The sequence below is a fragment of the Lytechinus variegatus genome, chromosome 5, assembly GCF_018143015.1.
Source record: "Lytechinus variegatus isolate NC3 chromosome 5, Lvar_3.0, whole genome shotgun sequence".
Lineage (NCBI taxonomy): Eukaryota > Metazoa > Echinodermata > Echinoidea > Temnopleuroida > Toxopneustidae > Lytechinus > Lytechinus variegatus.
The window spans coordinates 33,508,460-33,521,771 of NC_054744.1; the positions used below are offsets into that span (position 1 = coordinate 33,508,460).

The 13,312-nt window shown below is 37.7% G+C and overlaps 1 protein-coding gene across 2 annotated transcripts; it reads left to right on the top strand.

Moving 5' to 3' along the window:
- Window positions 1–1,410: 1,410 nt before the first annotated feature.
- LOC121415966 lies at window positions 1,411–8,398 on the top strand. 2 transcript variants are annotated; one of them, XM_041609378.1, is made up of 4 exons: window positions 1,411–1,674; window positions 2,821–2,925; window positions 4,681–6,583; window positions 7,802–8,398. In XM_041609378.1, exons 3-4 carry the CDS (start codon window positions 4,699–4,701, stop codon window positions 8,074–8,076), a joined length of 2,160 nt encoding a protein of 719 aa, XP_041465312.1. In that variant the 5' UTR covers window positions 1,411–1,674; window positions 2,821–2,925; window positions 4,681–4,698; the 3' UTR covers window positions 8,077–8,398. The 2 variants fall into 2 exon arrangements, with proteins under 2 accessions (XP_041465312.1, XP_041465311.1); XM_041609377.1 differs by lacking the exon at window positions 2,821–2,925.
- The last annotated feature ends 4,914 nt before the right edge of the window (window positions 8,399–13,312 follow it).

Below are 13,312 nucleotides of genomic sequence, written 5' to 3' on the forward strand. Positions count from 1 at the left end.
TTTTTCTTAAGTAAAAAAAATCAATTTCATTAATGATTGCTTCGAAAAATATAAAGTAAATACAGAAATCAAGTAACAACGGAATTGGAGAAAGCAACACACCTGCATTATGAACAAAAATTTGGCACAAAGAAGGATTCGAAAAAAAATAATACACTCGGATGCAAAAATATCCATCAATTACAGGTAAAAGACAGTTGTTGCAACGACATGAAATCTTACCTCAAAATCGATAATTTTGCTCCAATCTCAGCAATTACGCTTTTTCTCCCAGAGCTATTTGGCACATATTTTTCTATTTATACATGCATACACGCCTTGGATTCTGTTTGAACTCATTTCATGATCGTTACCACACCTTTTTTTAAATCTTTAATTCATGAAAGTTCTACGGTAATCTTATCGATTGACGTAAGGAACTCTTCGTATTTATCTTTTTTTTTACTGTTTATACTTCTAATAATTACAGATCAATCTAAAGCATGTGCGTATGATGAAATATAAATTCGACCACTATAGTTTATACTTTGGATCTTATTCGCGGGCTTTTAAATATAATATACATGGGTATATATTCAATTCTTACATGTATGTATATTCAGTTCATCTTTTACCCAATCATCACCACAGGTATTTTCCAAGACAAATTGAGAATCAGTAAAAAAATATATTTAAACGAAAGTTGCTTTGCAATTTATAGATATACATTGTTTTACCTCCGATTAGTAGATTATAATATATAAAAAAAATAGTTTAAATGCACGATTGATAAAATTCTTGGATAAAAATGAAATATTATTTAAACAGCAATGTTGCTTAAGAAATGGATATAACACAAAGTTTTAACTTATAAATTTGATTAAACAAGTTGCACAATATACAGATTCAAGAAGAATGACAGTAAAGAATGTTCATTGATTTTGATAAGGCTTTTGATACTATAAATCATTTGCAACGTAACGAAATCACGTCACGATGCGTTATCACGTTTTGAGTATATCCTTTTGCAAGATCGCGTCCTCCATAGAGGATGTAGTGTTATTTTGTAAATCACAAATAGTTACACTTTTTCACAGTATGCTGTACCCAACAGCTTTTCAAGAATCGCTTACTTTGTGCATTTGCAATTCAGCCTTTTGCATAAATTGCTTTTTTTAATATATCGATAAAGACTATTATTAATGAACACAACCCCTCGATCGACGTATGGTCGTGATTGTGCATTAAAATTCGTACACTTGAATATATTCGCAGTGGATGGGGGTCGTTTCATGAAGCTGTTCGTAAGTTAAGAGCGACTATAAGAATGACTGGTGATCCTTCCTTGTGGTAAATGATGTTCACGATTATGAGGTTGGACTGTGATAAGCCTACCATTTTTTAAAGTCCTGGTTCCGCCTCTCGGTTTTCCGGTACGGCTGTACCGTTGTCATAAACTTCCTGAAAGTAGTCATGTGAATTTGGTTTTGATAGAGGTCATTAACTGCACACTTAAACACGTATGTAGAATCAACTAGACTTTCCATTGGCCTGACATCGAAAGTATATCGTTTTAGAGTCTGTCTGTCTTTAAAAATCTGCCGTATTTTCACGCGTCGCAATTTGCCTGCCCATCTCTAATGCAGTAACAAAGGTATTCGTTTCATCCACTTAGATGTCCAACGTAAATTGGTGGTAAGTTTCATTTTTTTACATGATTACTTCTGTTACATGATATAATAGTAGTATGATATTTCCCCCTTAGCCCATATTATGTAGGCCTATACAATTTCTAAATTGTATAGTTAACTATTGTTAGTTAAACATACATGTGGTTTATATTCATTTTTCCTCAATCGTTGGGATAAATTGCCATATACGATCTACACTTGCTCTTATACCCACTTATTCACTCTAATTCTCATTTCGTCTAACGCCCTGATGGTCTAATTTCCACTTCGTCTACTAACAATATGGTTCATAAAGCAGTTCACCTATTAAAGCATGATAGACTAGGTGGAGTAGATCATGTGGACATTATACCAAATGGTTATCATGTAAAACAAACAAGTAACATCTGGGCTGAATTGTATTGTATTTTTGTCCATAGGCGTATCCCGACACAAGCCTCAGTTTTTAGGGTATACGCCTTCTTCTTTAAACCCAACATGTACATATTAATATTTTTCATTACAATTTTTTATTAGTTAATGTTTATGAAAAATGAAATGTAATGGAAGAAAATGTTTATTTGAATTGAATTGAATGTCAGACCAGTATAGACGAAGTAGTTGTAGACAAACTAAGATTAGACCATGTGGGATCAGATGAAACATGTCGTAGACGAAGTGGGGGTGGATCAGCAATTACAATAAGAGAACGTTCATCCATGTATTGCGGGACGTACTCCAGTTCTGGTACAGATTGGGTATACCTTTAATATAAACCATTCATACATGTCAGGAAAATTATTTATGTTATTTTCTAGGCTGTAGAATAGAGTTGGATGCCAAATTCAGCACTAGTATGTTTCATGAAAGCGACGATCGTCCAAGAACTTTTACATCCCCATTATAACTGAATAAATCGCTTAACGTTAGCATAACTGTATAGGTCAACTATGGTATCAGTTTGGGGCCACACTCCCCTACCCGTTCCAAACCCGAGTACCCCTTCCCTCCTCCCCCTTGAAAAACAAAAACACTCCCGGATATTTGCTGGATGGCGGAAGTTGGCTATATGGTTTACCGCAAGAAGGTGATATACATGTATCATTCCGTGAACATGGTTAATCGAAAGCTGACTCTCTCTTTCCCCTGCAATACCCTGATAATATCACAGACAGCATAGATGACACAGTGATTTACGGAAATGCGTGGGAGCATCATGCGTGTATCCATGGGAAGGGACAACGGGGCCATTTTAACCGGATAGGCGAAATAAAAGGTTGGTGCGAAAGGGGGCGGGGGCGAAAAAAGTGAATGTAAAAAGGGAAAGATGAAAAAGGAAAAGGGGAAGAAAAAAGAAGCGAAAAACGATTATAGTTTGTAGAGAGAAAGACATTGGGAGAAATTCGGGGGAAAATGCGTTATAATGCCGAATATATGGGGGGGGGGCAATGTCAACTGAACTGATCTTAAACGTGTAGGGGTGCCATATTGATCATAAACTTGAGCGTTGCCAAATTGAAAAGGAAGTAATGGGTGTCAAATGCCACGCTGCCGCTAAAACAATTCTCTCTGTGTCATCTCGTCCTCGGCAAAATATTAAATATTTATTTATTTTTTTATTCATTTATCAATTCATTTATTATCTTCAGTTTTAATCAACCAGGATGGCCTCAGATACATAAACTGCTGTCCTTGAGGGCCCTGGGATAAAAAAAATCAAGTTCTGCAATATTTACAAAGAATATATCAATCAAAATGGAATATACAGGTATAACATTATTGATTTAAAAAATAAATTGATAAACTTTAAAATATAATCATATAAAAGATCAACATTGAATTGCAAAAATCGCTTACTGTAAAGTTAAGACAAAAGGGACGGTTATGCCAATCGGAAACCGCTATATACGATTTAACAGGAAACGAAAGGATGACTGGTAACAGAGTATTGTTCAAGTGATTAAGAAATAATTTGAGTACATGTTGAGGAATGAGTAATGAGTAGAATTGGAGTAATTTTGCCCAAGTAGAATATATATAAACTATTAATTGTTGTGCCTCTTGCATTGCAAGGCTTAACAATTTTCATTCGTTTAATGAGGCACGGAATGAGTTGCGGAATATTGCCTGGCGTTGATCTTTCCTAAGATTATTCCACTCCGTGGTCCCGATTTATTACAAGTCCTCTTGCCACTTGAGCACTGTTTACCTGGAGAGATGCAGTCCTTATATCATAGTTAGGTTGAATGAATCCTTCACTTAAATATGGGGAGCAATACAGTTAACACATTTAAATACTTCATACATTCGATGGAAATGCCGTCTGGAAAAGAAATCTCTCTATTACAGGACAGAAAGCAAAGGAGTTCGCGGATGGGTCCCTAAGATCATTCTTGCCATTCTATTAGCAATTTAGATAGTCTCTAAAGGAAACCGAGTGAAATATTAGACCAAACTACGTCACAATAATCAAATTAGGGCATGAGCAAAGCATTACAGAGTAGTGTAAAACGTCATCCGGGATATAAAGCTTTGCAGATTGCCGTTGAAATCAAATTTTTCTTAAAATCTTTTTTCAGCTATGTGGTCTATGCGTCTTTCGTATCATTTTTTTCATCGAGTATGACACCTATATACTTAAAATTGGATACTCACTCAATTTCCCTTTTAGAAATCTTATTTTTTTCATTTTGGAGCCGCTACTTGAAAACAATTATCATGTTTTTATTTTGCTAGTATTTAGTGTATACTTATGAGTCATAGCACTGTTCATGTGATAGCAAAAGTGGTGTGATGTGGAGCCGGGCTACGAGCGAGCAATGTATGAGAAGGCCCACATGACCTCAAAATTAACGTGAATTAACATCTCAAAAGAAACAGAAAACCAATTCAACTAGACTAAATTCATGAAGTTGAAAACGAAATAGGACTATTTCTCGAAAAAAAAACCAAAATGAGTGTACCTATTGAAGGAATCCCGGTATTAAAAATAAACATAATTTTAGTATTGATTTTTTTTTAATATTTGTAGATTGCCAAGATACCCAGAATGGCTCACCAAAAACAATCAAACATCAACAGGAAATTGATGGTAGGCATCCCTCTGTTATTTCTTCTCTCCTTGCTTCTGGTACTGCTCTCAACGCAACACAAGGGGACGTCTCTGGACCTAAATGAGGATTCTGCCAGATATCGCCGTTTTTCGTTGGACAACGACTCGCTGTTCATCCAAAATGACACAAAGATGGACTTACCGTGCACCAAAGAGCTAAACATTTTTGATGGCACGGTGCAGGGAATCATCTCAAGACTTAATGTAACTAACGATTATGTTAGCCTAGTCCGAATCAATCTCGTGTTTATTGATGACAACCTACCAGACAATTCAGAGCAGAGTAACCCATCGGTCTGGCACTGGGGGCTGGGTGGCAGGGGAAAAACCTTACTCCATTTCCCCTACGACAACCAGTCTTTGTCTCTGAACACTTTGAATTACGGGTTTCACTGGGTCAACGTCACAATTAACAACACTGGAGCATTAAACGAATCGTATTCCGATGGTTGCTTGGGATATACATTGTCCAAAGTGCTACGTCAAGTTAGGCGTCAGTTGAAGAATACAGGCGGTGCTTTACAGGATGTCAAGGATGACGTCTTGTGTAAAGAGAGGTATTCAAGTTCACCGTTGTTTGGGGCTACATTGATCCCTGGTTATAGTCTCTTCGATTTGCAATCGAGCAGCTATTACGAATGTTGGAATATCATGAATATAGAGACATGTGATCAGGACAACTGTATAGTTTACCCTTCGTTTACAATTGGATGTACTATCGTTACTATTTCTTTTGGGATTACTTACATATTGCTCTTGTTGACCCTCATCTGGGGATTGTGGAGGATCTACTCCAGAGATTTCAATTACCAGGATGAAGGCTCTGGAGAGTCAGTCAACATCTTACGAATCAATCTTATCCCACCCGTGTTGCTCATGCTTGCTTCAAATAACACACGGCATCACAAAATGTTCAACATGACGTACTGGGCCTTGGTTTATGCTGTACCATTCATCATTTACTTTGTAGCTTTCCTGTGGTATGTCACCCGAGTTGATGAATACGCTTACAGAAGTTTCCAGCGTGGGGAGATGTTCACCCGAACCAATGCATGGGGTCTTGATTTCGGATTAGCCAACATATTATACATTGATGGAGCTGTAGTTTTCTTGTACTTTATTTACAAGTACCGCCTCAGTAACGATGGTACCCAAGGACAATTCACTGAGGAACAATACAACTGGAAGAGTAAGAAGATGAGGCTTCTATACTACATTGCTGTGGGAATTTTCTGCTTTTTCCGGTTCTCTGCGACAGCGATGCTCTTGGTAGAGATCATAGTTTTAACCTCAATTGGAATAGCCATAAATATTAGGTATGGAAGCCCCGTCTGGCTCAATGTCATCCTTGGTGCATTTTTCTTTGTAGCTAGCATAATTCAGTTTTTCGACAGCTACCAACACCTCTTCAGCAAGATCCACTCTGTCGGCACAAAAGTGGACCGGGATGACAGTTTGCAAAACAAAATCTTTCAGCAGACAGGTGACGGATCTCCGCAACTACAATTCACGATAAAGTCCAGTCTCCTCCGTGACATTATCCGAAAATGGCTACCTTTGTACAGTCACGTCTTTAATACTATCAAGCACATCATCATCGGAATAGTCTTTCTTGTCATCGTCGCTCTCATTGTTGTCTTCATTGACAGAACAACTCATGTTTCTTCATTTGTTGAGTACGTTGTCACAGCAGTACCTTTGGTGTTTGCAGCTGCAGGGAAATTAGGAGGGAGTTCTCTCACAGCTGGTGGAAAAGCAAAGAACAACACCCAAGACAAACTTCTGAAACTCGAAAAGGATCTTAGAGAGTACGCCCAGACAGGTAATGCACCGTTTATATCAAAAAAATATATCGGGTTTGAGAAAGTATAGTGGACATATCGAGGTTGGTTTTAATTAATTAAAGTTTGAACGAAAAATATTGGTAATCCTAGTTGGCCCATCTCCATGATCTGGAAAAAAAACTAGATCGGCCTAGCTCTAATTTAAGCAAAATTTGCATACCATGCTAAGCTATCCGGTTCCTGAATAGACTGCGCGCGGCTACCGTCGGCTCCCAAGTATAGCTCGATCTGGGTGGTTTGGTGTTGCGCGGCGGCTGTACTAATGAGATCGATCTTCTAATAATTCCACTTACCGGTTATGAATTAACCTAATTTGACAAGCAAAACAAAAAATAAAAAAGAGGTTTTCAACTACAAATTAAGGATAATTCGTTCCCGATTCGCCAGTTAGACCAGTGGCTGTGCTAGATACCGCCAAAAATGGAAAGAAAGCGTGGAGGCTTTATGTGACACAGGGCACGAATGAGGATAGTAATACGCTGCGCTCATCTCTCAGCAGACCCCTGCGTCGAGCGCCGTTGCATCACAAGACTAACTCGGTGGAGGCAGTCCGTCGCGCGCTGTGCCCAAATGATTGAGTGGTTTTCAGTCGGACGCAAAATAGTAAAAAAAAATAATAATCACAAAGAAATCTATTGTACTCCGATGTCACGAACTATTTTGATATCCGATGAATTTCATTTATCTGGTAAAATTATCATTAGTGACGTGAAGGGCCTTCGACCAACCAAATAACAACACATTTTCAGTAAGGGATTGACTGTTCATATCCATCTAATCGCAAAAGCCCCACCCCCCCCCCCCCCCGAAATAAAAAAAAAAAAATTTTTTAAGAAAAATATTACTAGCTTTAACAAAAGTGTGCTTGAAATCACTTTACTCCAATGAGTTTCGTCAAAATCTGTTTTTGTCTTGCAACCCCCCCCCCCCCCCCCCCGCTCGGAAAATAAATACATACTGCAATAGTAGAAGAAGCAGCAGTAGTGACACGAGTCACGGGAGAGGGCGAAATGCCTATAAGACAGTAAATGCAAAATGTACTCATTTTTATTCATGGTAGAACTATCATTATCATACCCGATCCACCTCTAAGCCTTCATCATCGGTATACTATACATAAACCCTTTAAAAAACAAACATAATCATTTCAATCGTCTTAAATAGATCTATCTCCATATATATCTTTATTATCCTAGGCGAATTCCCGCTTCCTGAAGCTTCTTGTGGGCAATCGTTCTACAGATGGCTCTCCTGTCTCATGTGCTGCGTATCGGAACCAGTTCAGCAGGTTCCAAACCAAGGCCAAGCACAGAAACAAGATTCTGCTGCTCCTGCTGCTCCTGCTGGATCCATCAATCAGTCTACCGACTCATCAGAGCACTCTGTACCCGGTAACGGTCATGATGATCAACCTCCAACTTCCGTCTCTTTACCGCAAGGTAGCTCCAAGACTGCTCAGTCTTCGATATAACCATCACCAATTATAAACCAATTTTTGTCAGGATGGACTTTAGGAATTCAGTCACGATCGAACGATTCATTAATGATTGTTTCCCCCCGTTATCCCATTCAAACAAAATATTCCGCGTTGAATTTGCGAACCATACGAGGCTACCAAATTTCCTGGTGCTCCAATTAACGGCTATTCACCATCAGTTCGATTGTCGGTTTTATGCGTGGCAGGTCTATTCTAGTTTTAGTTCTCCAATGCCAAGATACTTTCTCCAACAGAGGCGTCGATCCTGGGGGGAGCAGGGGGGGCGATCGCCCCACCAATGAAAATATTTGGGGGGGGCAAACATACCTCATTTTGCCCCCCCCCCCTATAATTCTGGATATGCATTACAAAAACAAGATTGTAATGTTCAGCAAGCGAGATTGAGATACACTACTCGTTCTTTATTCAAAATCGTGCTCAAAATGTCCGCTTTTCAGATTGGAATATAAAAATGTTCAGCTCGCGCTTCGCGCTCGCATCATTTCTGTAGCAAAAACCCGTAATTTTTCATGATTAAATAGGTGAATGTAAATGTCCCGTTTTCAGCTCTAAGCCTCAAAAGAACTCCTGCTTCGATTTGCAATCATCTTTTGTTGGATATATATCTTGTTCTTTATCAAAAACGTCCATTAACCTGTCATTTTTTCAGATCGAAATATCAAAATTTCAGCTCGCGCTTCGCGCTCGCATCTATCATGTCTATTCTTCTTTTAGATACAAATCTTAATCATTGGTACCAACAATGCTTAGAATATCAAGTTTTAAGGTCAGAATATAAAGAAATTTCAGCTAACTCTCGGCACTCGCACTATATGTATACGTATTTGTGTGTGTGTGTGGGTGGGTGTTTTGTACGAGCGAGCACCTTTGGAACGTGAATGATTTTGCCCCCCCCCCCAAATTGGATCGACGGCCCTGATCAAAGTGTAGTCGTAGATCGAAGTTTATGATTTTTTCAAGACGCCTTCATTATAGGGAGAGGGACTCATATACTTCTAAATTAAAATTGATGTACACCGTATAAGGCGATTCCATGCTAGAAAAATCAGCTATTTTCGCAAAATGTTTGTATTTATTGTCCAAACAAAAGAAAAACTTCAATTTGTTTTGTGGTAATAATAGAGTACTACTGGGTAGACATGATGAGAAAATGACAACAAACAAAAATATGCTGTCCATGGGTGAATTAAAGGTGGAAATGTTGAGTGTCGTACGGGACATTTCTGATGTCCCTTAATTCAGCCATAATAAAATCTTTTTTTGTTGGTAATCAGTTTTCCACATGGCTGCCCACTATAACTTTATTATTGACCAAAGATGATTTTTCATTCCTCAAGCAATCAGCTAAGAGACTAGAAATTCCATATTGTTTTCGAATACTCCTTTCACATGCTATATTCCTTTACATTACCATGATTACGAGTACATAATCAGTGTTTACTTATTGATATATTTCGTGAATTGGGGCAGGAGGCGTTATATTATGCCACAGAAATTTCGTTAACTTCTTCTGTCCCTGGCATTCCAATGGTTGATATTTCTTATTTTGTATTGTTTATGCTGAATTGTATTTTTTTTGGGGGGTGTAATAATAATGATGATAACAATAGCAATTACTGTGGCGATGGTGAAAGATTTATCGGATCGACAGGCATGGAAAGTTGGCCTTCAGCGGGAACATGGCAAACAAACAAAATGAAAATGGGTCTTTTTAGATAATAGATTCAGGTTTGTACTAATTGTCTTAATCTACTTTCGACCCCCTGAAACTGCTGAATGAGGCAGTTCCTCAAATAAGTAATAATAATTTGGCAAAAGTTATAACTTGATGAGCGTTTTGACCTTACTTTACCACAAAACTTGTGTTGATCTATCTATTATACGACCGCAGTACTAGGCAACATTACAAACCAGCATTTTGAACTTAAAACACAGTTAAATGCCTACGATAGAGCAATCCAGTTTGTAAGAAATTTCGGTATCTACACCAGGAAAATTGGGAATTTTTGACTGACGGTCGAGTACTGTATATCTGAATAGAAGTGGCAATTATACATGTACGTGTGCGAGGAGGATTGGCGACTGAACATGAAAAATTATGCTATTTTGTCAAATGAAGCTGTAATTGTGCCTAATTGTGAACATCTTGGTCATGTTCGTCGCTATACATTCTGATCAGGGGAGCGTTTCATCAACATTTTCGTCCAACAAGCTGTCAGCTCTGACCACTTTCCTTGATTAAGATTGGCTGAGAGGCACTGTTACCATAGTAACTGTCGGATTAACCAGTGCTTGTCGGATAAAACTTCTGACAAGTCCTTTCATGAAACGCTCCCCTGATCTAATTGCATCAATGAATTTCAAGTGTTTCCCATTTTTGTCTCGACTGCATAGAACAGCGAGACTACAGGCGCCGTTTTACTGACGGCGGAAGAGGCGATGGCGTCGTCACCATTGATTTTTCTTTTAATATCATCATAATTTAATCATGAAACTTGGATATGATGGTAAACAGTTATCACTGATCATCCTCCTTGGGTTTCAAGTCACATGACCATCAAAGCTCAGGGTCAAAAAAGTTTGACCAGGTGTAGGTATCAACATTGAAATCTTAGTTAATGTTTATTTTTCGAAGTATCATCGTAAGTCTGAAAGTAAATGGATCTAGTTCATGAAGCTTAATGTTACCAAGAAATTCTTCGATCAGGTGTCAGTGATCTACTAGTTTAAGTTTCATATCATATGACGAAGCATTAAGGTCAAATGTCACTTAGTTACAATGATCTCAGACCAAGCTGGGGATACTTTTTCGAATGTTAGCCTAACTGTTAACGTTTAAATATTAAGTTCGTAAAGTCGAACACTAGGGTAATCAATTATCACTGATCATTTTGCAATTCTTATTTTGCATTTTTGATTTTTATAAATTGGAAACATTGTGGTAATCTAAATTTATAATTTGATGAATTTTAAATAAAAAGAATTGCAATTCATGATGGTTGTGTCATTTAGTGGCAATAATTGCAATGATATAGAATTCTAACAAATGAATAACAATTATTTGCAATCATTCTTTAGCCAGCAAATTGTCGCAACAGATAATTTCGACCTTCCGAAAATTGTCTCGTAGTCAGTCATGATAATACCAAATATGCGGGACAAATAGCTCTATACTTTACACAAGACAACATCAAACAGATATGGGACTTCTTTCTGACTCACTCTGTAGCATAACCTATCATATCCCCTAATGGGGTAACAGTAGCGGAACCTAGGTTCGGCCTTGACAGTGGGTCTCCAGCTAATACTAGTGAGGAGGATCTAACATCCAGAGATGGCTTGCAAAAAAAGCAATAAGTCGACGATCAGCTGAAGCATTTACGAAAGTATCCAATGAGGAACCAGATGCACTTATGGGCTCAAAGTAGAAAATTTCTCTGGATGAACCAGGATTTGTTTCATATGAAAGATGGCCTTATCTGTTTGGGAGACTAAGATAAGGACCTGCTAGTCTGCCTCCCCATGGAAAACGAATATCTACATTGTGCACAAGTCGAGATATTAATTATGTTATGATGTTTTCAAAGCCGCTCAAAACTATTTTGTTTCTCAGTACTCTTTTATCATCAGTATGTAGGGTATACATGCGCCTATTTCAGGCACCCAAAAAACAAATGTTGTTGTTGATGTTTTTTGATACATTTTTTCGATATCCTAGACGAACCACTATCTACCCATAACTGGCGGAGTTCTTATTTATTGCGATCCTTTGAACTTCTCCCGTCCGGATTTTGAAGAAGAGGTTTTGGGCCAAATAATTGACTCCAATTGGAAATTTGCCTTACGGATCCATTCAAAATAGGAGGCGAAATACACGCCAGTACAATGGGAATGCATCCTACGGTTCCTGTCCAAACTTGCGGTGTAATTAGCTATCAGTTAAGTCGACTTTGATTTAATACTAACCTCTGGCGACACCAACAGGAACTTCCCGACAGAAGTCTCTCACTGGGAACACTGGGGCACATTTTGGTGATGCAAAAATGGCGGATGACGACCAGTGCAGCACGGTCGTAAACCGGTTGGCCTTGTGGCGTTTGAAAAGAAAATGCTTCATCACCAACAAGTGCTCTTGCACTTGGTCATCTTTATATTGCTGACATACTGTACATCAAGATAAAAAGTAAAAGAAAAGAAAATAACTTAAAAATGCATGGAGTGAAAGGTGAGGTATAATAAAAGATAAGAATAGGATAAGAATTGAGAATATATATAAGTGTATTCTCAACCTTTTTTCTTCTGTTTGGTATGTGTTTATTTACACATCTCATAGTTTCTTAATACCAAACTTCCAATGCTTCATTAGTGTTACTGAAATCCAATATCTGATCAAGATTTTGTTCAAATAGGTCACTACGATTTTTTTCGGTATTCTAATTCTTGAAATCTTTAATATAGTAATATTTTCAACAGAGTTTGAACTAATATTTCCCCAAACAGTAAATACAAGATAGTGATCACTGAAAGATGCAGAGTGTATACACCTGTTATATTGTGTCTATCTGGACCCGCAGTACAAAATATCAAGTATATTATTGTTTTAGAAGACAATGTTACCCTAGTGGGTATGTCAATAAGTTGATGAAATAATAACCATGACACAATTGAATGTATAATGGTCCATGTATCACTCTTGGCAGAGCTCATGTGGCAGATTAATTCTCCAAGTACATTTACATCATTATTTACTTGGAGTATTCTGCCAACAATGTTATTTGCGCCTACAGGGGAATTTGGTGGTTATACAGGGAAAATATATTTATGGGTGCGGTAGTTCTATTTGTAAGATTGATACAAATTGCTTCAATATCACATTTACAATGGGTAAGTCGTTTGAACGATACATTATAATGTACCTAATATAGCTACACCACCCCTATGTTTTTTTTTCGATCTCTGCGAACAATACTACAATCATCTACATATACGTAGGACGTACAGTTCAGAATCTGTGATTGTGTTATTTCATTTCGACTCGGTAATTGCTAGTACATGTACATGTTTGCAAAAAAATATATATATTTTTAGCTCGCGCGCTTCGCGCCCTTATCTATTGTTCTTTAGATACCCATCTTAATCGTTGGTACCAAACATGCTTAGAATATCAAGCTTTCAGGTCAGAATATAAAGAAATTATAGCTCTCTCTCG